General features: G+C 62.6%; 1 protein-coding gene across 1 annotated transcript; it reads left to right on the top strand.

Annotated features, from left to right (window-relative positions):
* The first annotated feature begins 3,836 nt into the window (after positions 1 to 3,836).
* Efna2 (ephrin A2) lies at positions 3,837 to 15,136 on the top strand. Its single transcript, XM_023562775.2, has 4 exons — positions 3,837 to 4,043; positions 12,056 to 12,369; positions 13,670 to 13,735; positions 13,888 to 15,136. Exons 1-4 carry the CDS (start codon positions 3,901 to 3,903, stop codon positions 14,007 to 14,009), a joined length of 645 nt encoding a protein of 214 aa, XP_023418543.2. The 5' UTR covers positions 3,837 to 3,900; the 3' UTR covers positions 14,010 to 15,136.
* Positions 15,137 to 24,149: the final 9,013 nt, after the last annotated feature.

Genomic DNA, 24,149 nt, shown 5'->3' with positions numbered 1-24,149 from the left:
CATGAGCCACCTGGCTGGGCTGGTTGGGTCAGAGGTGGGCTGGAGCGTCATTACTGAGACTCCACTGGGCTGTCACTTCCTCAGTGTACAGGGTCAGGTGAGGGATCTCACCTGCTAGGCAGAGGTAGGAAAAACCTGTCTCTAGTTGCCTTAGAACAGGGCCTCCCTATTCTGTTTCTAGAAAGAACTACTCATCCCTCACAGCCTTGGTCCCCAGGGTTCCTTCTGGTCTGTTACCTTCAGCCTAGAGTGATTCTCTTAAGGAATCAAAACCTCAGCCCACCTGTGCCTTTGGCGGGGTGAGGGTTCCAGAGGAACCAGGGATGTGGTGTAACTAGGGGTCAGCTGTCTAGTTTGGTTCCTTTTTGAGCTGCCGAGAGACTTGGGAGCCGCCTTTGCTGTGTGGTGCCCAGACAAGGCCACCAGGTGGCAGTGTTGAGCCGCCTCTGCCTGTGACTGCTGGAGCCAAACTGCAACCTGGAGCTGGGGGTCCAGCCACCCCATTTCTTGAGCAAGTTGGCTCCCCAAGCTCACTACCTCTGAGCCTCAGGGCTCTGGGGTAAGAGGCCGCAACCACCGCTGGCCTGTCCATCTGTTCCTCTTCCCCATCCCACTACCATGGACCCATGGGGACCCATACCTAACAGGAAGACCCCACATCCTGTCCCCAACCTATGCCCCAAGCCACCCAGCTTTGAGCAGGAATTCCTCCTAGGAGATTGGGGTGACGTGTGCCTTCACCCTTCACCTGGTGCCACCACCACAGGACCCAGCGGCCTCCAGGTGTGCACCTGCCAGTGTGCACAGCTGGGTGTACCCGGGCCCTGAAGGCCCCCACGGCCTGTACCTCTGCACTCCAGGACGCCACCAGAGTAGATGCAGGATGCATTTTAGTCACACAGTGTCACCTTCAAAGGTCCTAGCTGCCCCCTCCATCGCTCCCACAGTTCCTCCCACTCAGGCTCAGCCCTGAGGTCTGGCCTTGGGTCCTGTTGATAACTTACGTCCCAGCCACAGTGTACTTCCTAGGACATGGTGATGGTGACAGCCACAAGGTGGCCTTGCAGGCCAGATTGGCGGCCGAAGGTCCATAGACATCGTCCTGGAGATAAGGTCAAGGTCTCTGCTGACAGAGTCAGCCCCACCTGTGTCGTCCTCCCTAGGGGATTGGAGTGGTGGTCACTGTCCCTGTCCTATGGGTGGCTTCGGTGCAGTCATTGGTATCTGTGTTGCTGAGGACTGGCTTCCTGGGATCACCTTGGACCCGGCCTGTGACTTTCCTCAGCCCAGGCCAAGGGGCGTGGCACCAGCCCTGAGCTGGGGCAGGCAGCAGGGACAGGTTCGCCTGGGGACCCGTCCTGGTCTGGGGGTCTGTGGGGCTGCTGGGGACAGGGCCTGTGCCCCCTGCTGGAGAAAGGGACACCTCTCACTTCCAGATCCTGGGTTTGTGCCTTGACCCCCATGGCCAACCCCGACCTCCTAATCCCAAAGCCGCCCTAGGCTCCCTCGAGAGCCCCTGCCGACGCAGGCAGTGGATTTGGTCGGATGTATTCTGTAATGAGAAATTTCTCCCTGCATATTTTTAGCCTCCCATTCCTTCGGCGGCCTTTGAAGGCTGAGGGGCTTCTCACCGGATCCTGGCCCTGCTGCGGGGGCGGTGGGTGAGGGACAGGGGCTGGGCCACCAGGGGCAGGCATGACCGTGCTAAGCATGGGCCCGCTGCCAGGCCGAGGGCACAGGACCCAGACCTAGGTGGATGGGGCAACGGTCAGAACCCCAGACCCAGGCCTGGGCCAGGGGCCATGGATCTACATAACTTCTGACCCTGTGTGACTCTTGTCTCTATGGAGAGCCTGACCTCTGACCCTTGCCTCCAGGGAAGCTCCCCAGTTGACCCCTCACCCCACCTGACCCCTACCTCTGCAGACTGGGGCAGAGCTGGCCAGGGAAGGACAGGGCCCGGGGTCCCCAGAGCCGCCAGTCCTTCCCTCCACTGGCCGTCTGGCCAGTCCTCTGCAGCGGTCGGCGGGTGCAGGGCGGTGGAATGGGGGACGCGCTGCCTTTGTTCCTGTCCCCGCTTGGGCTCTGACCTTGAGAGAGAGACGAGAACAGAGGGAGAGCCGAGTGCAGAGCTTCTGCGCAAATCCGGGTGGCAGCCATGGCTCCTGCCTTGGTGGGCCCTGCATGCAAATGAGCCAGCCTCGGGCCTGGGGAGGGGTCCCCTCACCCTGCACCTCCACGCCCCTGCCCAGCTAGAGGTGAGCAAGGAGACCCCCACGGCCCCACTCCAGGGGTCCCATGTTCAGAGGATGCCACCTGTGCCCTCAGCCCTCTCCCTCTGGGAGCCAGGCCAGCCCCCACCCCAGCTTCCTTCCCTGGACAGAGGTCCTGCAACCCTGGACCCACCCTGCCTTAGTGTGGACCATTGCCAGCCTCGGCCCTCATTCCAGGGGCTACCAAGGATCACTGCAGGACAACACTGGGCCTGCAAACTGGGTATTTGGTTGGGGTGTGGTGACACAAGCCTATAATTCCAGCATTTGGGAGGCTGAGGCAGGAGGATTGCAGCGAGTTCAGGGCCATTCTGCACTACACAGTCTCCAAAAAAATAGGGGTGAAGTTGTGGGACCTGGCTTGCAGCCTGGGACAGACAGGTTGAAGTCCCTGTAGGAGGGAGACAGAGCCCCTCCTCCTGATGGGGGCAGTCTTGGGGCAGGGGAGCAGATCACAAAGGACAAGTTGGATTTTAACAGGAAGCAAAGATCCAGGCTGAGACAAGGACCTGCTGATGTGATCTGCAGAGAGGCAGGGAGGGGGAGCTCCGGGACAGGGCCCATGTGCCATGGCCCCTTCCTGTGATCCATCCTTCCCAAGTCCCAAAGCCCCGAGCCCAGAAGGGGTGCCCACAGATGTGGCGAGTGAGTGGCAGACCCATGCTGGACCCTGGTGACACTACCCTCCACAAGCTTGGTTCTGATGCGGGAGCTGGTGGCTTGAATAAGGGCAGAAGTAGAAAACAGGCCGGGGCCAGACTTAGCACGAATCGGTGTCCTCTTTCCGGTCTGCTCCCGCCTGCGGGATCCCTGGGCCGGCGTGGATTTGCAGCCCGGCTTTCTGCACGGGCCTGAGTTTTTCAGACTCACCGTGCTTCGGGCCGCTTACTGTGCGCCCCAGAACAGCCCGGGAGGGGAGGGGAGGGGTAGGGGGTGGAGACCGATGGCAGGAGAGAGGCATCCGCTTTGGGGCTCTGGGGCTTCGGAGGGCGTAGGCTTCGGGCCTGCTGGACTCCAGGGCCCGGGCTCATTCAGACTTTTGCGTACCCAGGGCGTTGGATGGGGCGGCGGGAGGGTGAGTGGTGCCCCTCCCACCGGGCACGGGCGCGGCGGTGCAAGAGGACCCGGCCCCTCCCCGAGGCGCAGCGACCCCCCTTCTTTCCCGCGGCCTCACGGAGCAGGGGCGGCGGGGCGGGGCGCGCCCTGGGGACCCCTCTGCCCGCCGCTGCGCCCGGGCCTGGCCGGGGCGGGGTGAGGCTGTAGCCCCCCGGCCCGGCCCAGCACAGCCCACCCCGCGCACACCCTGTGCCTCGGTCAGGGCGCGGCGGGAGGGGGCGCCCGCGGCCCTGCCTCTGCTCGGGCGGGACAAAGGGCCGGAGGCTGAGCGCGAGAGTGCGCGCGGCCGGGTCCCGTGCCCGGGGCCGCCGGGGCACCGCGCCCCGCCGCTACCGCCTCTACTGCCGCCGCCGCCTGGTTTCTCGCCGCCCGAGGTCGCCGGCGCGCGGAGGCGGAGGCGGGGCGCGGGGATCTCCAAGCGCGCGGCGCGCTCCGCCCGCTCGGCGGCGGCGGAGGAGGCGGAGACGCGGGGCAGGCGGCGGCCGGAGAGCGCGGCGGGCGGACCGGGGCCATGGCGCCCGCGCAGCGCCCGTGGTTCCCGCTCCTGCTGCTCCTGCTGCCGCTGCCGCCGCCGCCACCCTGCGCGCGCGCCGAGGACGCCGCCCGCGCCAACGCCGACCGCTACGCCGTCTACTGGAACCGCAGCAACCCCAGGTGAGCGCACGGCGCCCCGACCCGTCCCCGCCGGGGGCCTCCGCCAGCCCCGGCGCCGCGCTCCGCCGCCGGGGTGGGCGCCCTGCACCCGGGGATCTTCGTCCCCGGGAACGACCGGCCCCCCGGAGTTCGCGTGCGGTATTCCCAGGACGCCCCACTTCCTTGCAGAGGCGCGCCCCACGTTCCCCAGAGCGCCCATGTCTTCCAGAGTTTGGGGATCCCCGCTGACACCCTCAGAAGCTGGACCCGCTCTGAGTTTACCCTCTGGACTTGAGGGCTCCCTGATCCGCCAGCCTCTCAGGGGGTTCCCTCAGGGCTGAGTTGTTGGCGGGGATCCCTGGAGATCTTGGGACCGAGCCGTCCCCCGAGGTGGAGGACGGTGGCCCTCCAAAGCCGGATCTCGTGGCACGTCCTGCGCGAAGGTCCCCAGATGAACTTGAGAAGTTGGACTGGTCCTGCCCGCCCCCGCGTCCACTCCAGGGGTCCTGCCCCCAGTTTGCAGGGATGGAGAGCGGGGGGCACCCGAGGGGCTGCGGTCTAGCTGGGAGGTGGAATCAGGCAGTGTTCGCTTCCCTCCTTTTGGCGCTGATGGGGAAACTGAGGTGCGGGGGGACCAGGAGCTGCCTCAAGGTCATGGGGAGAGCAGCAGAGCTGGGGTGGGACCTGGGTGACCTGGTGCCCAGCCTGCCACGCCCGGCTGTGGGGCCCTGCCGCCCACTGCCTACGTCCCTCTGTCCCACTGGGTGTGTGCTGGACACAGAGTACAATTTGGGGGACGACAGAAGGCCCCCTCTAGTCCGAGTAAGAAAAGTTTGCTGGCCACTGACCACATCCCGGAGTCCTCAGAACCCCGCCGGGCCATTCGGGGGTCTCAGAAGCAGAGGCGATCTGGAGATCCTCCCGCTGTGAGGCAGGGTCTCTAGCTCCTGGGACTCCGGGTGGTCAGCCTGGAACTCGGGGTCTCTCGACCTGCATACGAGGGCCCTTGCTGGCTGGCCCTCGGTCACCGGTCACTCACTCTCCTCCGAGTCCCTGCGCCTTCCTGAGCAGCAGTCCCCTCGGATCCCCTGCGATCCTGGTCCCCAGGCGGAAAGTTGCATAAAGGGCCGCTTTTGAGGCAGGCTCTGGACAAGGGCGGCCAGTGTCCCACCGAGGGGGGTGGGGAGCGTGCCCGAGGTGGCCCCCACCGGAGCGGGGCTGCAGTTTCGGGTCTCCAGGGCCGAGGGTGGGCGCCCGGGCCTCTCCGGAGAGCGGGCCGGGCCACCGCAGAGTTGGTCCTGCGCTGCCCGCGGGGTTGGTCACATGTGGGTTTGATTAAGGCGCTTCCCTGTCGCCGGCCGCCGGAGAAACCCGGCGAAGAGCGCTTTCCTGGACCAAGTTTTTGGTTTCAGCTCCGGAATCCCCGTCCCCCAGCGTGGCCGGTCCTTTGTTCTGGCAGCCACTCCAGGAACCGGGAACGGGGAAGGAAATCGGGGGCTCGCAGCTGCCCCGCCGTCCCCACCTGCCGCGGGGCCACAGGCTGCTGCTGGCCGCACCTCCCGCCAGGGCGTTGAGGTCTTCCCTGGCAGTGCCCAGCGTTGGCCGGCCACTCAGTCACCTCCTGTTGCTGTGTGTGTCACCACCTGCCCTGTCCACTGCCCCCGTGTGCGTGGGGCGACAGCCAGGTGGTCCCAGAGCCGAGCCTGCAGTACCCAACCCTCCTCCTCGCCCCGCTCCTGCCCCGGGTGCCCCGGTTCAGGTGACCATGCCTGCCATTCAGCACTGGAGCCCAGGACCGGGTGACCAGCTAGCTCAGGACACCAGGCTCTGTCCAGTTTGGGGCTTTGTCATTTATACTGAGGTGCTCTGTGGGAGGGGGGGTCCTCGGCAGCCCCGCAATCTCAGGTGACCCATGATGTCGGGCAGGCTGAGAGGAGCAGCCTCAGGCCCTGCTGTCCGAGGGCACCAGGGTGAGTGGGGACGTGGGGCATTGGCCCAGGGAGAGGGGCAGGGGCAGCACTCGGGGTGAGGCCAGGAAGGGTGGGGAGGGACAGAGATGGAGAGGTGGGGGCCGCAGAAGAGCCCAGGTCGGGGTACTGGCATAGGAGAGGACGGCACACAGGGCGGACGGCGGTGGGGAGGGCGGGTTCCCTGAGAGCGATGACCACGGAGGAGCCTGGGGACAGGCGCCCTCAAGGGACATGGAGCCCGTGGGTGGGCAGCACTGCAGTAGGGCTGGCTACCCGCCCACCGGGTCTTGCACCAGGGTGATAATAAGGACATAGCCATTTTCCCAGTGGCCTCCCCTGCTGTGACGGTGGCCAGTGTCATCACGGAGCCATGCCTCTCTCCATGAGCCATTGCTTCTCTCGGGCCACCAAAGGGTGGGGCCCTGCCGGCCAGTCTGCTACCCGGCCGGCTGGGCGCCTTGAGCCAGCCTGCTGGGTGTCTCTGGGCTGGTCCACTGCCGGCTGGACTGCTGTGGACAGGCATGGTGGCCCCAGGTCCGGAGGGGGCAAGTGTGTGTGTGCGTGTGTGTGCGTGTGTGTGTGTGTGTGTGTGTGTGTGTGTGTGTGTGTGTTTCAGGGTGCTGCTAGAATCCCTGCACGACTGTCTCTGCCATTGGCGTGTGCAGGTCTGTGAGCGGAGGACACACGCGTGTGTGCGTCACATCTGCATGCGTGTGTCAGGCAGAAGGCTGCCATGGTGGGGCGCACGCCTGTGTGGGTGATGCTCGTGTGTGTGTGCATGTGTCTGCGGGCGGAGGACACACATGTGCACACATGTGGGGGGGTTGTGCCCACACTGGGAACATCCCTGTCACCCAGGACCCCTGGCCCGGGCGGCGACCTTGCTGTTTGCACCCGTTTTCTGAGCACTGACGGGGGCCAGGTGTGGATGGCCAGGGGTCGGCGTCACACAGGCCGCCTAGGGACCAGGCTGAGGGGCTCTTGGGCTGGCATCATCTCCAGGAACCCAGGCCAGTGGCCCTTGCTTTGTCATGTGCCACCATGAGTCCCCTGCCCAACAGCCGGGCCAGCAAAGGGCAGCGTGGGCAGTGCCTGTTCCCGGCTCAGCCAGCTGACAAGGGGCAATATCCTGTTTGCTGCATGAGGGGTTTTTGTTGGGTGAGAAGCGTTGTCACACTGCGGTTTTGGGGGGCTTGGGGAGCCACGGCTGGGGAGTAGGGTATAGCTGGGGTCCGGCCCCAGGTCTGGTGGGCAGCGTGGTTGTCAGTAGCCCCTCTGCCTCCTCCAGGAAGCAGGGAACGCGTCATACCCTCCCCAAGTCTGAAGAAGACATACAGACGGACAGATGGATGCATGGACAGGCCGAAGGAGGGTCCAGGAGCCCAGGGACCCTCACGGGGAGGGAAACCAAGCCAGAGTCTGTGGCCCAGAGAAACAGCCTCGGCCACTACCGCACCCAACCCTGGTCAAGCCCCCAGCCCCTGGTGACAGCCAGTGTCCCCACAACCCTGTTCCTTTTTCCTTCTGTGGCCTTCCTGGGGTACCTCGATGACTATGTTCTGTGTGTCCCCGACCTGGGGTGCCACGCTGGGGTCCCTGGGCCCTGTGGCAACTGTGGACACAGCGTGAGGCTGGGAGCCAGGCAGAGGGCATGAGGTCCGACCTCCTGCACTCGGATGGCTGGGTCGCTGTCCCCTCAAGGGGTGGAGGGGGACCTTCTGGGTCACAGTGTCGCCAGAGGACCTTTCTAGCCTGCAGGGGCGGCCTTGGAGCCTGGGAGGCTGCATCTGGCAGTTGACAGCTTCCCTGCCCCTCTGCGTGTGAGCCAGTGGCAGCCTGGTGCCTGGTCCTGAAGCCCAGGATTCCTGTGCCTGTCTTGGGTTCCCTCCTCTGGAACAACACCCCCCATCCCCCCCCCACCCCCTCACCCCCCCATCCCCACCCCCACCCCCGTCACCCGTGGCTGCTGGGGCCCAAGGCCCTCTCCTGGTGCCACACACACAGAGAACCGTCAGCTCTGTTCCCTACCTGAGCTGGCTGTGCGGGGGTGGGGGGACAGAGCCATCTCCCGGCCCTGCTGTCCCCTCACAGGGCTGCCGTGTGTTCCAGACACGCAGCTGAAAGCCAGGCGTGGACCGGCGGCCGTTTCTGTCTCACCCTCCGCCAGACGTTTGAACTCCGCAGCCCTGCTGGCCAGGATGCACCCCCCTGCCCCCGCCCTCACGGGCCTGTGTGGCCTCCGTGTGCCTTGGTCTCCCCAGGTGACCTGGGATCTGGGCTTTGAGGGGCTGTCCCCGCCCCGCCCATCCTAATCCAGCAGCCCGGGGATCCCTTGACCTGCTTTCATGGAAAAGCAGCCTCGAGACGGGGCAGCCAGTCCGGGGCCACCTTCAGGGCTTTCTGGATGCTTGCAAGAGGCCACCAGGTCTGAGCTGGCCAGACAGGGCCGGGGTGCATGCGGGACAGGTGACAAGGGCCAGCACGCCCTGGCCACCGCTGGGCCACAGTGCCGGGTGAGGTCGGCTGCAGCCACCGCCACCTCCTTTCTCCTTGGCCCCCTCCCTCCCTCCCTCCTTCCTGTCCGATCTTTCTCTCTCTCTCTTCTGGTGCTGGGGTTGGAGCCCAGAGCGCCGTGCTCCCCTCACGGCTGCCCCCCCCGCCCCCCTGCATCTCTGATTTTTTTCTTTTGCTCCCACACTGGAGCCCCTGCCGCAGTTCTTTCTGCACCCACAAAACCAAAATCATCTTTTTCCAGCGTCACCTTGCAGCCCCTGAAGGCTGTCAGAATTTCATCTCAAGGTCCGGCCAGACCTGAGATGCAGGCAGGAGCCCCGTTTCAGCCCCTCAAAGGCTGAGGCTGGGGATGCCCCGTGCTGGGGCCTGGGGTCCCATCCGTCCAGTCACCAGTCAGCCCTAGAGCAACTGCATTCAATAGTCAGTCTGGGACGGCAGTGCCGCAGACCTGTGGTCCTGGCGCTCTGGGAGGCCGAGGCAGGAGGGTCAAAAGTTTGAGTCCAGTCTAGGCAATGTGGCAACTTAGTGAGATTCTTTCCCCAAATAAAAATAAGAAGGGCTGAGAATGCAGCTTAGTGGCTGAAGCCCTGTGTTCCATTTCTATAGAAAGGAAGGAGGGAAAGGCAGACAGACTGATGGACTGCAGAGGAGACAATGCCAAAACCAACTGCAGATGGAGCCGGGCTGCCTCAGTTTAGTCTGGGGAGGCGGCCCAGCTCCCGCACCCCAGTTTTGGGAGAGACTTGTAATTAGTCCCTTGGCTGTGAGGGTCCGTGACTTAACAGGCGGCTGATTGGAGTTCATTAGCTGCAGCCGGGTGCTTGCCAGGAGGGGCACTGGGCAGGGTGGAGGTAGCTTGGGGTGCAGAAGGGGCTTCTCGGGGGCTGGGAGGGATGCACCGGCGGGGTGACACCCAGGATGGTGAGACCCCTGGCTGGGAAGGGATCCCCGAGGTCGTCAAGCCCTTCACGAGGAGAGGTCCTGTCTGTCTGCTTTTCCTACAGGGCGCTGGCCCACCGCAGGGGTTTCAGCATTCATGGGGCCGGCACGGGCTTCATCTTGGGCTCCCCAGGCTGGGTTTTAGGGTAACAGCTCCCTTACACCCTACCCTACATGCGTCACCAGGCCCGGCCGCTCCACCACCAACTTGGATCTCAGAATGCCAATGCAGGGAGACCCTCGATATTTACAGCCAGAAAGCAACAAAATGGCACTGGGTTGGGAGGGACCCACCTGCTGAGACCTTTATTCCCCTGAGTCCTGGGGACCTGCTCTCTGCTCCCCACAATTCCAGCGTCTCAGAATCCTTGAATCTTTGACATTTCTAACTCACTTTTTCGATCAACAAACATGTATCGAATCTGCGGGGTTGGTGGCCCCAGGGTGCAGGTGGGGAAGACAGGAGCCTTGTGGGGGTGAGAAAATGAAAACAGCAGGAGGAGACAGGGAGCGATCGGAGGCAGAGATGACACATGCAAAGGCCCTGGGGTGAGGCAGGGGCAGTCCAGGTGGAGCTTGCTTCGGATTCTTGGAGTTGAGGAGAAACAGACGCTCCAGCCAGCAGCACCCCCAGGGTCTGCTCCACAAAGCCAGCCATGGGCCTTGGGAAGCCAAGAGCCCAGTGGGCCCTTCGTGTAGTCCAGGAGAACCCTGGAGTCCAGCTTCTGGCCAGCCAGACAACCTCAGTTTCTGCCGGTCATAGAACACAGCGGGGTCAGAGGCAGGCGTCTGGGGCAGCAGAGAGAGATGGGCGTGGTGGTGTCCTGTGCTCACCCTTCCCAGCCCGCCTCAAGAAGGGTCATCCCATACCTGTCATCCCAGCACTCGGGAGGCTGAGGCAGAAGGATCCTTGCGAGTTCGAGACCAGCCTGGCTACAAAGTGAGCCCAAGTCCTGCCTGAACCACAGAGTGAGACTCTGGCTCAAAAAGACAAAAAAAATAAAACACAAGGCTGTGAGTGTAGCTCTGTGCGAGGCCCAGGGTTCCGTGCCCAAGAAAGACAGAGCAGATCAAGAAGGCCTTGGCCAAGACTCGGGCACCAAGACGGTCAGACCTGCGCCTGTCTGCCTGCCTACCTGCAGTTCCCATGACAGCCTCCTCACAGGTCCTGGCTGGGACCTGGGTCCCCAGGCGGGTCCCGGGCGCTGGTGCCACTGACTCACAAGCTGTGAGGTCGGGAAGTGAAGAGGACTGTAAGCTAGGAGCCCGCGGCAGGTGTCGTGTGGACCCAGGTCCCAGCTGTCCTCCTGGGACCCTGGTATTCCCCATCTCTGCAGCATCCGCCGTGTTACACACCTGAGACGCACCTTAGGGGGAACTGTCACCTGAGCCTAGAATTGCTCGGCCCCTGAGGCCCCGGGCTCCCAGGGCCCCCCACTTCAGAGAGACATCCTGCACCACTGATCTTGCGGCTGGGGTGAGCTCCCCGTCCCCAAATGGACGCAAGGGCACGGGGCGCGTCCATGCATTGTGCCTTCCTGCCTTGAATTCTCAGGCACTGGACCTCAGCTGCAGGGGCTGCAGATCTTAATACTGAATCCCCAGTAACTGGTGGGGAAACTGAGACACAAGTAATGGGGACTCCTCTCTGCCCTATCCCACCCCCTTGGGTGGGGCCAGAAGCAGGGTCTAGCCTCAGTTTCCCCCGCCATGCAGGGGAGGAGGAGGAGGAGGAGGAACCGCAGGCAGCCGCCCTGCGTGTGGCTTTTATGTGCTAATGAGGCCCTCGCAGGGCCCCCCTCGCGCCCCCCTCGGCCAGCCGCGTTTTCATGACAGGGGCCCGGGGGACAGAGCCGGGGAGATCTGAGCGGCTTCTGCGCTGTAGCCGCAGGCGGTGGTGGAACCGAGCGGCCGACCCAACCTCGGCTGACCTCCATCCTCCCCGGGGGCAGGGGCACGGGCTGCGGGCAGCCGGGGCAACCTCCAGGGTGAAGATGGGAAAGGGCCGCGGCGTCGGGGACCCAGGGAGCCCGCTGGGTGGCCAGGAGGTTGGGGAGCAGCTGCCGTGGTGGTTCCGTGACCTCCAAGAACTGGACTGGGTCTCAGAACTCGGGGGAGGCTCAGAAGGGGCCAGAGAGGCGCTGGGGTCACCCCGCCCCGAAGGCAAGGGCCAGTCTCGGGGATCCTGAGCCCTGGAAGGGAAACTGAGGCTGGGACAGGGCCATGGCCGTTCAGTGTGGCTTGCGGGAGCCCCGGGCACAGTGAATCCCAGCGTCTGCCCGGGGTGCCCCGGCCCTCCCTGCAGTGTTGCATGGGTGATAGGTCCCGCAGGGGTGGGGACACTGGGCCAGGTGGGAGGCAGGGATAGTGGACAGAGGCACTGCAGCCCCGGGTCGCCGGGCAGGGAGCTGGCTGTCCATGCAAGGCCTCTCCCAGCGCACTGTCCGGCCCACAAGCGTCCCCTGGTGTCCGAGCCACCCTTTGCCCCAGCTCCGAACTGACCCATCCTGGCCATCTTCGCTGTCCCTGTGCCAGCCTGTCCCCCTGATCCCACGCTAACCCATCCCGTCTGTCTTCCACCCCGCTGGCCGCTGGCCGCTGCCTGGGCAGGTTCCACATGGGCGCGCCGGGCGACAGCAGTGGCTACACGGTGGAGGTGAGCATCAACGACTACCTGGACATCTACTGCCCACACTACGGGGCGCCCCTACCGCCCGCCGAGCGCATGGAGCACTACGTCCTCTACATGGTCAACGGCGAGGGCCACGCGTCCTGCGACCACCGGCAGCGCGGCTTCAAGCGCTGGGAGTGCAACCGGCCGGCCGCGCCCGGCGGGCCGCTCAAGTTCTCCGAGAAGTTCCAGCTCTTCACGCCCTTCTCGCTGGGCTTTGAGTTCCGCCCGGGCCACGAGTACTACTACATCTGTGAGTCAGTCTCGGGGGCTCGGAGCTCCCCCACCGCACCCCCAAGCCTGGGGTGGGGGGCGGGCAGGAAGAGGCCGCGCACCCCGTGCTGTCCCCGGCTTTGTCCTTGCCTGTCCTTTACGGGGACACTGGGGCTCCACGCTGTGCCGACACTGGGGCGGCCTTGGTCAGAAAAATATCACTAGCAAGAGGCAGAGGGGCAGGCCTGTCACCCCAGCTGCCAGGGAGGCCGAGGCAGGAGGATCACAAGCCTGAGGGCCGGCACCAGCGCCTGCCTGGCAATCACAAGGTTGTGAGTTTGGTTCCCCGGTACCAAATAAAATAAAACAAAATAAAAATTAGATGAACCAAAAGGCCTGAGGATGTAACCCAGCGCAAAGGCCTGGGTTTGAAGCCCTTGTGCTGCAAAAAAATAAAAATAAAAATCAAAAATGCTGTGGTGTATGCAATGGTGAACAATGTTTGCCTTGCATCACAAAAAACAGAGACAGACAGACAGACAGACGCAGGACAGGTGCCGCCCTCAGCAGGGTCTTCCTGGGTCTGAGTCCCCAGCTGCCCCCTACTGCAGGCCGGTGCCCGCAGGGTCTGAGGCAGGAGCACAGGTCCTGGGGTCGCCTGTCTGATGTGGGAATGACAGGTGCTGTGCGGTCACAGGTACCCACGGGTGTCCATTGCCCTCCCGCACCATCTCGGGGTCAGTGAGTGGCAGGCCGGGCACCCCCCACACACACACCCGGCTTCCACCGAAGTGAAATTTCCCATTTCCTCCACTCTCGGCTCCGTTTGAATTTTTTCCACTTTTTAGTTCAGAGAAACGGGTGGGGGAAGGGGCAGGTGTTTAAATTAAGTCCCGTGATATAAGAAAAATTACATTTCTCTTTCCGAGACAGGGACTTTCATAAAGATAATTATTGCAATTATCCGTCCTATCTCTGTGGCGAATGTTATTTTATGACGTGCTTTTTATCTTCCTCTCGCGGTGTGAGGGGCTTTTATGAGGTGACCAGCAGGCCGGCGAGGACCTTATCTGGCCCTGCCGACCGCGGCCAGGGGCTGAACTGGGGTCTTCGCCCTGAGCTGCACCCGCAGCGCTGTCCACTGAGCGCCGCGCCGGGGTCTCATCCTACATCCCAGGCTGGGCGCCAACGTGCCACCCTCCTGTCTCGGCCTCCCGAGCGCCCAGATCATGACAGGCATGCGCCACCACACCTGCTGGTGTGGTGTGGGGCCCAGCAGGACCAGGAGCCGGGGTGCGCGGGCCACGACCCTTCCCACGAGCCCGTCCCCTCTCTTCCAGCCGCCACGCCTCCTAACGCCGTGGACTGGCCCTGCTTGCGGCTGAAGGTGTACGTGCGGCCGACCAGTGAGTACTGGGGGGTGATGGGGGACCCCGAAACCCTGGGAGGCCGGGAGACCCGGCACAGTCCGAGCACAGCACCTCAGGACGCACAGACGCCCAGCCCCCCCCAGCCTCAGTTTCCCTGACCGCTGTCCATCTTCTGTGCCCCCCTCCAGACGAGACCCTGTACGAGGCCCCGGAACCGATCTTCACCAGCAATAACTCGTGCAGCGGCCTGGGCGGCTGCCGCCTCTTCCTGAGCGCCGTCTCGGTGCTGTGGACCCTCCTGGGCTCCTAGTTCTGGCCCGAGTGGACGCCTGCCCTGGGCCCTCGCCACCCCGCCGTGGCCGCCTCCGAGACCAAATAGAGACGCTGCTCTCCCGGCCGGGCGGGGTGTCGGGAGGCGCCCGCCCCTCTGGGTGACTCCGTGTGTTGGGTTTGTTTTTTTGTTTTTGTTTTTTTTTTTTGTTTTTGTTTTTGTTTTTTTTGGATTTTGTTTGTTCGTCGTTTTTTAGTGTATTTTTCATGGTTGGATCAGAAAGACTTGAGTTTTTAATTTAATTTATTCCCCGCGGTCTCCAGCGACTTTGGAAAGGAATTTGTCGGTGTCTTCTGGCCCCTCCAGTCAGGGGAGCCCAGGACTTCAGGCCGAGTCCCATCTCTGCTCTGTGCTCCCAGTTCGCAGGTCCCGGCTGGAGCCCCCTGCGGACCCTCAGGTGCCCGGGGACAGGTGTGTGGTGCCAACCCCTCCGGTGTCCCAGGAGGCGGCATCCTCTGGCCTCAGCCTCCCCACTCCTGGGCGGTTTGCTTCTAGCCTCCGTGGCCTGCCATTCCGAACATCTCGGCCTGTGCAAACAGGCTCTCACGCGGCCCCTCTGCCCAACTGAGAAGACAGACATTATATTTCTGTAAATAGAGCCAGCAAGTATAATATACTGTGATTTATTTTTAATGTATTCCTGAGGATGGACTGGAAAGGTTTTTTTTTTTTTAAAGCCCTTTGTCAGGGTCTTTTATTTTGGCGGGGGGATGGGAGGGTTACTTTTTAGAATAGAAGCAACACTTGGCAATAAGCTCGTTTTGTCTGTCAGAAGCCCCCTCCCTCCACTCTCTGGCCTAATAATGTTTCTAAAGGGAAAAAAAAATGGACAGAAAAAAACGGAGGGGGGACTGCTACCGAAAACAGCGACCCCTCCCTGAAGACAACCTAATGAAGGAAACAGCCCATTTATACAGATTTCATATTTCTACCCGCCTTTCCTGACTGTGTTTTATATATATTATAATATAAATATATATTGTGTACAGCCGCCGGGGGATGCCCATGCCTGATGGGGTGCGGGGCGTCGGGGGCTTTTGTAGGGGCCGTGGGGCGGGCCGTGGGGCCACGCCTGGGGCTGGCACTGGGGCTCCCACCCATCACAATCAACTTTGGATTCTGTATTTTTTTATAATAAAATGCATAAACTTCAAAGGTACGCTGTCTGTACTTGGGGCTTTGGGCCCAGCTCAGGTATGGGGTCACCCAGGGTGATGGGGAGGCCACTGGAGCCCCCAAGGAACCTAATGCAGGGCATGGGGGTCCATTAAGACTGTGATCCCGGCTAATTGGGAAGCTGAGGCAGGATAATCTCAAGTTGAAACCCACCCAGGGCAACTTAGCAAAACCTTTTCTCCAAATTAAAAGTCAAAAGGGCTGGGGCTGGGGCTTCTTGTGCAAAGGCCCTGGGCTCTAGCCTCAGTACCGCACTAACGGGACCCTCAGCCCTGAATGTGTCCTCAGGGGCCAGACCTGGGAACAAGCATTCCACAAGACCACGTGTCCTTCGTGCCCATCATCAGCCTCGGGGGCACCTGGGGACACCGGGCTAGGGCTCGGCAGGCTGGACCCACAAGCAGGGGTTCCCAGGGCTGGTGGTGGTCCCTCTGTTCCCTTGTCTTGAGTTTGGGGAAAAAGAGGCTGTGCTGCCGGGCCCCGATGGAGACACAAAGAGGCTGGGGATGGGGGTGGCCCGGCCCCGGCCAGCAGGTGACCGCAGAGGGTCCGGGGTCCTGGCCGGATCCCTCCCGCCGCGCCTACACTGTGGCAGCACAATTAGCCGAGAGGGACCGCTCTCAGCCCATCCATTAATTCAGCTGCGGGCCCAGACGACAGGGGCTGCCTCCTAATGAGGACGGAGCCACACAAAGGGCCCTGTGTGCGCCCCGCCCGCCCCTGCCGGCCGCGGGTGGATGGACGGATGGACGGACAGCGGACAGCGGGCACAGACTCCGCCTGCTCAATCCCAGGACGAGGCCCGGCGTCCCGCTGCTCTGCAGAGGACAATCCCGAGAATCCTAGAGCCCCCAGCTCCAGCGGCACAGAGGAGGGACAGGAAGACGAGGGCTCGAGGCGCTGATGCACGGCAGGTTCACTGCCGTAGGAGCCTCTGCCATCCAGCCTGGCCCAGGCCTCCCGTTTCATAGCCATCGCCAGCTCTGCACCCTTCTCACTGTCCGGCCATAGAATATCCCTTCACCCCCCAAAAGGAGCCCCTGAGCCAGGCCTGGTGGGGCACACCTGTCAGCCCAGCACTCGGGGAGGCTGAGGCAGGAGGAAGGTGCTGGAGCCCAGCCTGCTTGACTTAGCAACTTAGCAGGACACTGTGTGAAAGTGAAAACAGACCCGAGCTGGGGATGTCGCCTGGCTTAATCGATGGTGGTGAAAAAAAATTTTATTTAAAGAAGAATCCTCGTCCCCATGAGCAGGCACCCGGCCCCACACCCCAGTCCACTTCCAGCCTCTGGAGTCGCCTAACCTGGGCGTTTCCTGTCCACGGAGCCCACGCTGTGTCCTCTGTGTCTGGCGTCTCTCACTGAGCACGGCGTCCTTCAGGTCCCTCCACGCTGTGGCCAGGGTCACAGCTGCACTCCTGTCCAGGCTGAGTGGCGTCCAGCCTGGAGAGGACCCTGCCGTCCATCTGTAGACGCTGGGCCTTTCCTGCTTTTTGGCTACTGGGAATTGTTTTGTATCTTTATTGTCTTGGACAATTAAACACAAAAGGTGATGGCGAATGTTGCATCCCCAGCTCGGGACCTTTGTGAGCACTGGTTCCCTTCCTGGCATGCCTTCCCTGAGGGCCACCACACTGTCCTGAGGCCACAGGTCCCACCATCCTGTCCTGTTGTCTGCCTGTCTGTCCTCAGCAGGGCGGGGTCTGTCGTGCTCTCAGGGCCATAGTGGATGTCCTAGCATGGAGTTGCAAGGAACTGTCCCCAGCCACATCCACATAGGCCACAGGGGACGCAGGCCATGTGCCCGTCCATTTGGAAGCCTCTCACATGGGGTGTCCAGCACCAGGGGCTATGTCCGGATCCCCTCGGTGACCCGTGTCTCTGTCTTCCTCTGTCACATCCAGGCTTGAAGCATCTGCAGAACCTGGGTGGCCAGTGGCCATGGCCATCGGTATGCGGGTCCTGTGCGGAGCCTTTTCCGGCCCGGAGGTTCCAGAGGGAAGTAATTTCTCTCCCGCGGCCCGTTACTGCCGCCTCGGTGCCCGCAGTGGGCAGGGGGTGGGAGAGGCCGCAGGGGGCAGAGGAGTCCTGAGGTCCCCAGGACGTTGGTGACAGTGGCACTGGGGGTGGGGCCGGATTTACCCCTCGGCTTCCAGGGTAGGGTTGTCTGAGCTGTGCTCATATTTCTCTCTCTCTTTTATTTTCTTTTTTGGTATCAGGGATTGAATTTAGGGCCTTCGCACTGAGCTGCACCCCCCCCCCCAGCCCTTCTTAGATTTTGGGATGGAGGAGTCTCACTAAATGGCCCAGCTGGTCTTGAATTTTGGATCTTCCTGCCTCAGCCTCCCGGAGGGCTTTGACCATACCCATTCATGGGGGGGGTGTACACCCCCTAGTCCTGGAGTAAGGGGCTGGCAGCCCCTCCTTTGTTGGCTGGAGATACGCTCCTGGACTCTTCCCTTGGGGGGCTGCCACAGGGCTACAAGCCCCACAGCAACCCCATCTCCCACAGGATTAAGACGTGGTCAGCACACGGGCTCACACCCTCTGTTTCCCAGGGGTCCCCAACTCCCTGGGGTGCCCTGCTCTGTGCCCAGACCCCACACTGTCTCCTGTGGTTTCCTCTCCTGATCCCTGTGGTGAAGCCAAGAGCTGAAACCCTTCTGTTTCTTCTCCCTTGCAAGTATTTATCACCTCAGGCTCGACACCTCCTCTCTCTTTTGTTTTGTTTCTTGTCTCCTCTGCTCCCTGAGGTCAAGGCTTTTGGCCCAGGTTGGGCTGCCTCAGTCACCAACGACATGCCTGGTACACAGTAGGCAGCAGATAAATGCGTATTGACTGACTAAACAATTGTGTGTGTGTGTGTGTGTGTGTGTGTGTGTGTGTGTGTGTAGAAGCCGAACAATTAGAAAGGAGAGAGATCACACACCAACCGCACCTCCTGGGAGCGTGGGGTGACGCCTGCCTGTCATCTCAGCACTCTGGGGAGCTTACAGGCCCAGATGGGTGGAAGCTGCAGTGCTGGGTAAGGTGGTCTGGGCTGCAGGTGGCCACAGGGCCACAGAAGGAAATATACACTCTGAGTACACAGCCCAGGCTGTCCCCGAGGACCCCCGCAAGATGACACAGAGCAGAAGTTAAGTGCCGAGCCTGGCTGGCATGGCTGGCAGGGAGAGGGGGGTGGGTAGGAGAGGGACAGACGGCCGCGCTTCCTCAGTTTCCCCCCTAGAGCTGCTGGCTGGCTGGCAGGGGCAGAGTGATGGAGGCGAGCCTGCCCTCCAGGGGCTGCACACCCCCACTGATCCGCAGGTCACTGGGGTGCACCGAAGGTGAGGAGGGGGGTCTGAGCTGAGGGTCCCATTCCGAGGCTGTGCTGTCCAGGCTTCCTCTCTGCGCTCTTTCCTCCTTCCGGTCCCTCCCAAGGTGTGAGGTCCACACTGCCTGGCCCTCTTGGAAGCTCGGTCCTCTCCCTCACCAGGGATACCCTGGACCCAGCGACGGGCGTGCCTGAGAACGGAGAGTCCGGTCCACAGGCTTCCCCCCGGGCAGAACCTTGCCTTGGCTCCCTACTTCCCTGGGACCGAGGCCCCGCCCCGAGCCCCGCCCACACGAGAGTGCTCCAGGGAACCACGCCCCCTCTGTGTCCCGCCCCTGCCGCCAGCCTCATTCATTAGTGAGGCCACGCCCATAAGGGGCCACGCCCCTCAACGCGACCCGCCCGCCTTTTAAACCACGCCCCACGAAGGCCCGCCTCCGAGAGGCCACGCCCCCTGGGGAGTGCCAGTCTCTTCGAGGCCCCTCCCACCTCTGGGCCTCAGCTCCTCCCCCAGGCCCGCCTTTCCTCCTTCTCTGGCTTCCGCGGCGGTGCTGCCCCCTCGGCTGCTCCCCAAGCTCCTGTGCTCAGAGCCCTTCAGGCCCCCCCTCCGCCCTCCGGCCCTCAGTTTCCCCACTCACAGGATGCGGGCGTGAACTTCGGTGTCCGAAGAGGCTGGCAGGGGGAGCCTGGTTGCCTGCCTTCTCCTGTTGGTTCCCAGGGCTCCCAGCCCCTGCAGGACCTTCGGAATAGAGGGGAATGGGTGCCCTCTGGGCCTCAGTTTACACATCTGGAACACAGAAGAGAAAAGACCCATTTTACAGATGCAGAAGCCCAGGGCACAGGGGGGCCAACCCCGGACCCCACGTGGGCACTGCCCCTGGCTCTGTGCCCAGTGTAGGGTGTGGGAGGCGGCAGCATGGCGATGGGGCCTGTGGGTGGGGAACAGCAGGTCATTCAGGCTCTGGTGCCCCTGCCCTGCAGACGTGGTGGGGGGACACCGGCTGGCCCAGCCCTGGCCACCGGAGCTGCGGCTGGCAATACCGCGACTCCCTCCAGCCTCGAGTTAGTGACTGCGGGGCCTTAGGTCCCCTTGGGAGCACAGGGGTGAAGTTAGTGCCCTTCATCATTGGAGCACGAGCAGGCTGCAGCCAGTAGGGGAAACCGAGGAACAGAGGCAGACAGCGGCCATTTTCCCGGTGGGTAGAGCCACAGACAGTGGGTAACTCCAGCCTCTCCCACTCCTGATGTTCCTGGAGCCTCAGTTTGCACCTCTGGAAAATGGGCTCATATGGCCCAGGGCAGGAGTGGGGGCTTCCCACTTTTTCAACGCAACGGCTGGAGATAGAACACAGGCCCTTCCCACTGGGCAATAAGCCCAGCTTTTATTTCTTTATTTTTTAATTTTAGAAAGGTCTAAGTCACTAAATTGCCCAGGCTAGGCTCAAATTTGCCATCTTCCTGCCTCAGCTTCCCACAGTGCTTCAATCACGGGTGCATGCCACTGTGCCCAGCTAGAGTCTGAGCATTCTTACAGACTAAAATGGGCAGGACTTTTGCCTTTTTCCTTCTACTCCCGACAGACCCAGTGCCCTGAACAAAGTCAACCAGCCTCAAGGAAGGCAAGCGTTTGTTGAATGACTGAGTGAGTGTGTTTCGGGTGAAGTTAAGTCAAGTGCTCTTTCTCCCCAGCTGGGAAAGCCTGGAGATGCTGGCCTCATTCGCCATTGTTCACTCCTCCGAGAGGGCCCCGGGGGCGGGGGCGGTGGTGGGAAGGGCCTCTCTCAGCTGAAGGAGGCAGCCGGGAACTCCGCGGGAGCCGGCTGTGCTACTTGGCAGATCTTTAAATTAAAATACATATATACACCAGATAAATAAACCCGGCCCACATCCTGGTGACAGGCGGAATTAAGTCGCCCGGTTGGGGACCCAGCAGCAGAGGCTGGGGGCTGGGAGGAGACCAGAGCATCACTGGCTCTCGGGCCTTGACTGTCCCCGACTAGATCCCACCTGCCAGGACCTGGGCGAGGGCTGGGGTTCAGGCAGCCAGATTGGGGTCCGCGATCTGACTTCCTAGCCCTTTTTTGGGGGGGCGCTGGCAGCCCAGGATGTCCCAGACAGGGTGAGGACCACACAGGACACAGGAAGCAGTGGCTCTTCCAGGACAGGCCGGAGTGTCCCAGGGGATGGGCGTGGGACACGGCCAGGGCTCTGCAGGCCCTTTAGTGCCGGGGAGACCCCTTCAGAGCCCACGGGAGGCCTCGAGGGGCTGCAAAGCTGAGGGGTCCCCGGCCCCCTTCCTGCGCCCAGAGCTCAGGGGAGCGGCGGAGGGTGTGGGAGGGGTTTTCAATTACGGAGCAGCGGGTAAATCTCTTATGAAAAGCTTATAAATGTATGTAAAACCGGCCTCCGACAATCCGAGGATTAGGCCTCCGGGAGGGGAAACCGAGGCGCAGGCTGGCTGGAGGATTAGCAGAGCTGGGCCCCTGGAGGGTGGCAGGCAGTGGCCCCCAGGGGACCTGGGCCAGAACCCGCAAGGCTTTGTAATGCAGACGCCAGCACCCATTTTAGAGCTGGGGAAACTGAGGCCTGCACAGGCCGGGAGTTCCAGGCCCTCCCTGGGCTCCCGGAAAAGACTGCCACTGGCTGCCGCTTCCTCTGGACAAGGGTGGGCATCACAGACCCAGCTCCGGCCATTGAGGAGGACACCCCAGGGGTGCAGGAGGCCCCCCGGCTATACTGATCCTGGGGTCCAGGAATCCTGTTAATCCTGGGTCCCCGCCTATGCTTTCTGGCTGAGTCCCAGGAGGAGAATTTGTTTTTCGGGTACTAGGGATGGAAGCCAGGGCCCCCGCACTGATCTGCACCCCCAGCCGGCCCTTTGATTTTCTATGAGACAAGCTGTTGTCCAGGTGGCCCTGGCCTGTCCCAAACTTGTGTTGCTCCTGCCTCAGCCTCCACAGTAGCTCCACCTCCCCCTGCGACTCAGTTTCCCCACTGTGACCCCCTCAGGCTGTGGCCAGTCCTTGCGTTTCGGGACCTGTTCACTGTCCCTCCTGACACCTCTCCGCAGGTGACCCTGTCCCCACCTGCAGAAACCCCGCCCAGCACCAGTGCCCAGGGAGACTTCAGTCCACACCACCTGTAAGGGTCAGGGCTGCTCCCTGGAGCACGGGACGGCTGGAGAAACTGAGGCACAAAGGAACCAGTGCTTTCTACCAGCCTCGGGCTGCACCTTTGGGGCGGCCCATGCAGACTTGGTCACCTGTGCAAAGCCGGAGCCCAGGTGTGCGGGGAGATGTGGAGATGACAGATTTCTGCACCCCAGCCAGTCCCAGCCCCCCAGTTCCTCCAAATCCCAGGCGCGGTGGTGCATTGGAGCCCCGTGACTCGGTTTCCCCATTGTGCTCAGCAGAACAGACTGGCCACTGGCTGTCCCCGGGCCCTGGGGTGGAGGTGGGGGACTCTGAGCGTGCCCCCCCCCACCCTGCCGTCAGTCAGCCCCGCCGGGGCCCCCTTTAAAGTCGTCACGGCCCAGCAGCGGCCGCGGGAGGGATTATGCCGGCCTGTCCAGGGTGGACTCAAGTGGAACCGAGACTGACGAGCGGAACGCGCCCCCGCGGGCTGGCTGCCGCCTTTGTCCGCGCCGTCACGGCCACCGCCTCCTGTCCTCCCGGCCTCCCGGCTCCAGCCCGGCCACTCGGCCGTGGCCCACAGCTCGGCAGCCACCCGGCCTCAAGGCCCCAGCCCCGACCTCTTCGGGCCTCAGTTTCCCTGTCTGCGGCATGGGCGGGTGGAGCACTGGCTGGATCCCACGTGGACGTGACCGTCCAGCTGCTCCCGAGTTCCCAGGGGTCCCGGGCCCGTCGCTCCGCCAGGCTTTGTCCAGGAAATTGGAGATGGCAGGGAGAACGGATCCGCTCTCAGCCTGAATGGAGCCGAGGTAAATGCTGTTGACCCCTGACCCCGGCCCCCTAATCCCGGGGTTGAGACTCTCAGCAGAGAGGGGTCCCAAGAGAAGAGCCGGGGCGCGACCCCCGCCCCTGGCGCCAAGGGGGGGCTTCCGGGTCAGCATCGCGGCAGCTTCCGGGGAACACGGCTGTCCCCTCGGCCACGTGCCTGGTCACCACCCCTGGGAGGCTGGTGCGGGAAGCTCCACCGTCCCAGGTCTGTCCAGGCCCTGCCAACTCCAGGCGACATGGGGACTCCGGGGCAGCACAGCAGACAGCCAGCTTCTACCTGCTGCGGGTCCCCGTGCCCCGGAGACCGTCACTGAGGTTCGGGCAGGGAACTTTCCATCCCGGCCGCCTCCCCTGCTCTGGACTCCTCCGTGGCGCCCGCCTTCTCCAGGCTACTTTATCTCCCCTGGATAAAAGCCTCAGAAGCAAAGCAGGCCACACCTGTCCCCTCAGTATTCTGGGAGGCTGAGGCAGGAGGATCACAAATTCAAACCCCGGCCTGGGTAATTTAGTGACTTTTAGCAAAAGCCTGCTGTTGTAGCTGGGCGTGGTGATGCACACCTGTAAACCCAGATTTGGGAGGCTGAGGCAGGAGGATTACTTCAATTTGAGGCCAGCCCAGCCTACCTAGTGAGTACAAGGACAGCCTGCACTACTAACCCAAAAGGCTCCCCAAAAGGCTGCTTTGGAAATGAAGACCTGGAGGTGGCAGCGCCGGCCTCTGCCGGCTGCTGCACAGGAACCTGCAAGATTAACACCCTGTGGCCCTGTGGCCCGGCCCTGAGTGCTTTGGAGAGAATGAATGGATGTAATGGAGAGGCTTTCCTCCCTCTGCCCCGGCCTCAACTCCCCGCTTTGCCTTCGGGGCCCACGGAGGCCAGGCGGGCAGAAGCTTCCATGCAGATGAAGCGATTTCTCCCAGCAGGCACGGGCGGGAGGCGTGGGCACGCTCCGGCGCCCCCGCGCTCCCCTGCGGCCGCGTGTCTGTTCCACCCTGCCGAGCTGTTCCCCACGATCAATTTCAATTTGGCCCGGGGTTCTGCCTCTGCAGCCCAGGTCTCCTTGGGGGCTCCGGCTGGGGCGGGAGCTGTGGTGGCTAGCTGAGCCTTCTCCACCGGGCCCGAGAAAGGACCAGAGTCTGGGGGTGAGGTGCTCAGCCGGCCAGGCTCGGTTTCTCCGGGTGCGGAATGAAGGGAGAGGCAAAGAAGCCTTCCCGTCACCAAGCTCGGGTATTTCCTAACCCCTGCCTGCTGTAGGCCCAAATCAAGGTACACAGGCTCCATTAATCAGAGAAAGGGGCGGGGAGGGACAGCCTGTGGGGAGACCCCAGGTGGGAGGGAGCCCGGGCCCTGGAGGGAGGAGGGGGAGGGGAGGCCTCTTGGGTTGGACAGGTAACATTTTGGGGGGGGCGGGGAGGAGAGGGCGGGTGTCCTATAGTGATGGTATTACTCAGTATCCATCACAACAACAATTATTCATTTATTGATTGAGAGAAATGTCCTGTCCAGTTCCCCGGGCCAGCCTGAGCCCCGGATCCTCCTGTCTCTGCCTCCTGTGTAGCTGGGGTTGCAGGCAATCACTGCCTGCCTGGCTCCAGCTAAAATTTACTGGGTGCTGACTGTGCACCCAGGAGCCTGTGAGCCCTGCTTGCCAAGTCTTCCAGAGCCTGACA

The sequence above is a fragment of the Cavia porcellus genome, unplaced genomic scaffold (genome assembly GCF_034190915.1).
Source record: "Cavia porcellus strain 051 isolate PalLab524CR breed Dunkin Hartley unplaced genomic scaffold, mCavPor4.1 scaffold_17, whole genome shotgun sequence".
Classification (NCBI taxonomy): Eukaryota; Metazoa; Chordata; class Mammalia; order Rodentia; family Caviidae; genus Cavia; species Cavia porcellus.
The sequence above is the reverse complement of the archived record's forward strand: the minus strand, read 5'-3'. Positions and strand labels throughout refer to the sequence as shown.

Coding starts and splice junctions, on each gene's coding strand:
- Efna2 (XM_023562775.2), top strand. CDS start 3,901: ATGGCGCCCGCGCAGCGCCCGTGGTTCCCGCTCCTGCTGCTCCTGCTG. Junction 12,370..13,669: donor CCACGAGTACTACTACATCT/GTGAGTCAGTCT, acceptor CCTCTCTTCCAG/CCGCCACGCCTCCTAACGCC. Junction 13,736..13,887: donor GGTGTACGTGCGGCCGACCA/GTGAGTACTGGG, acceptor GCCCCCCTCCAG/ACGAGACCCTGTACGAGGCC.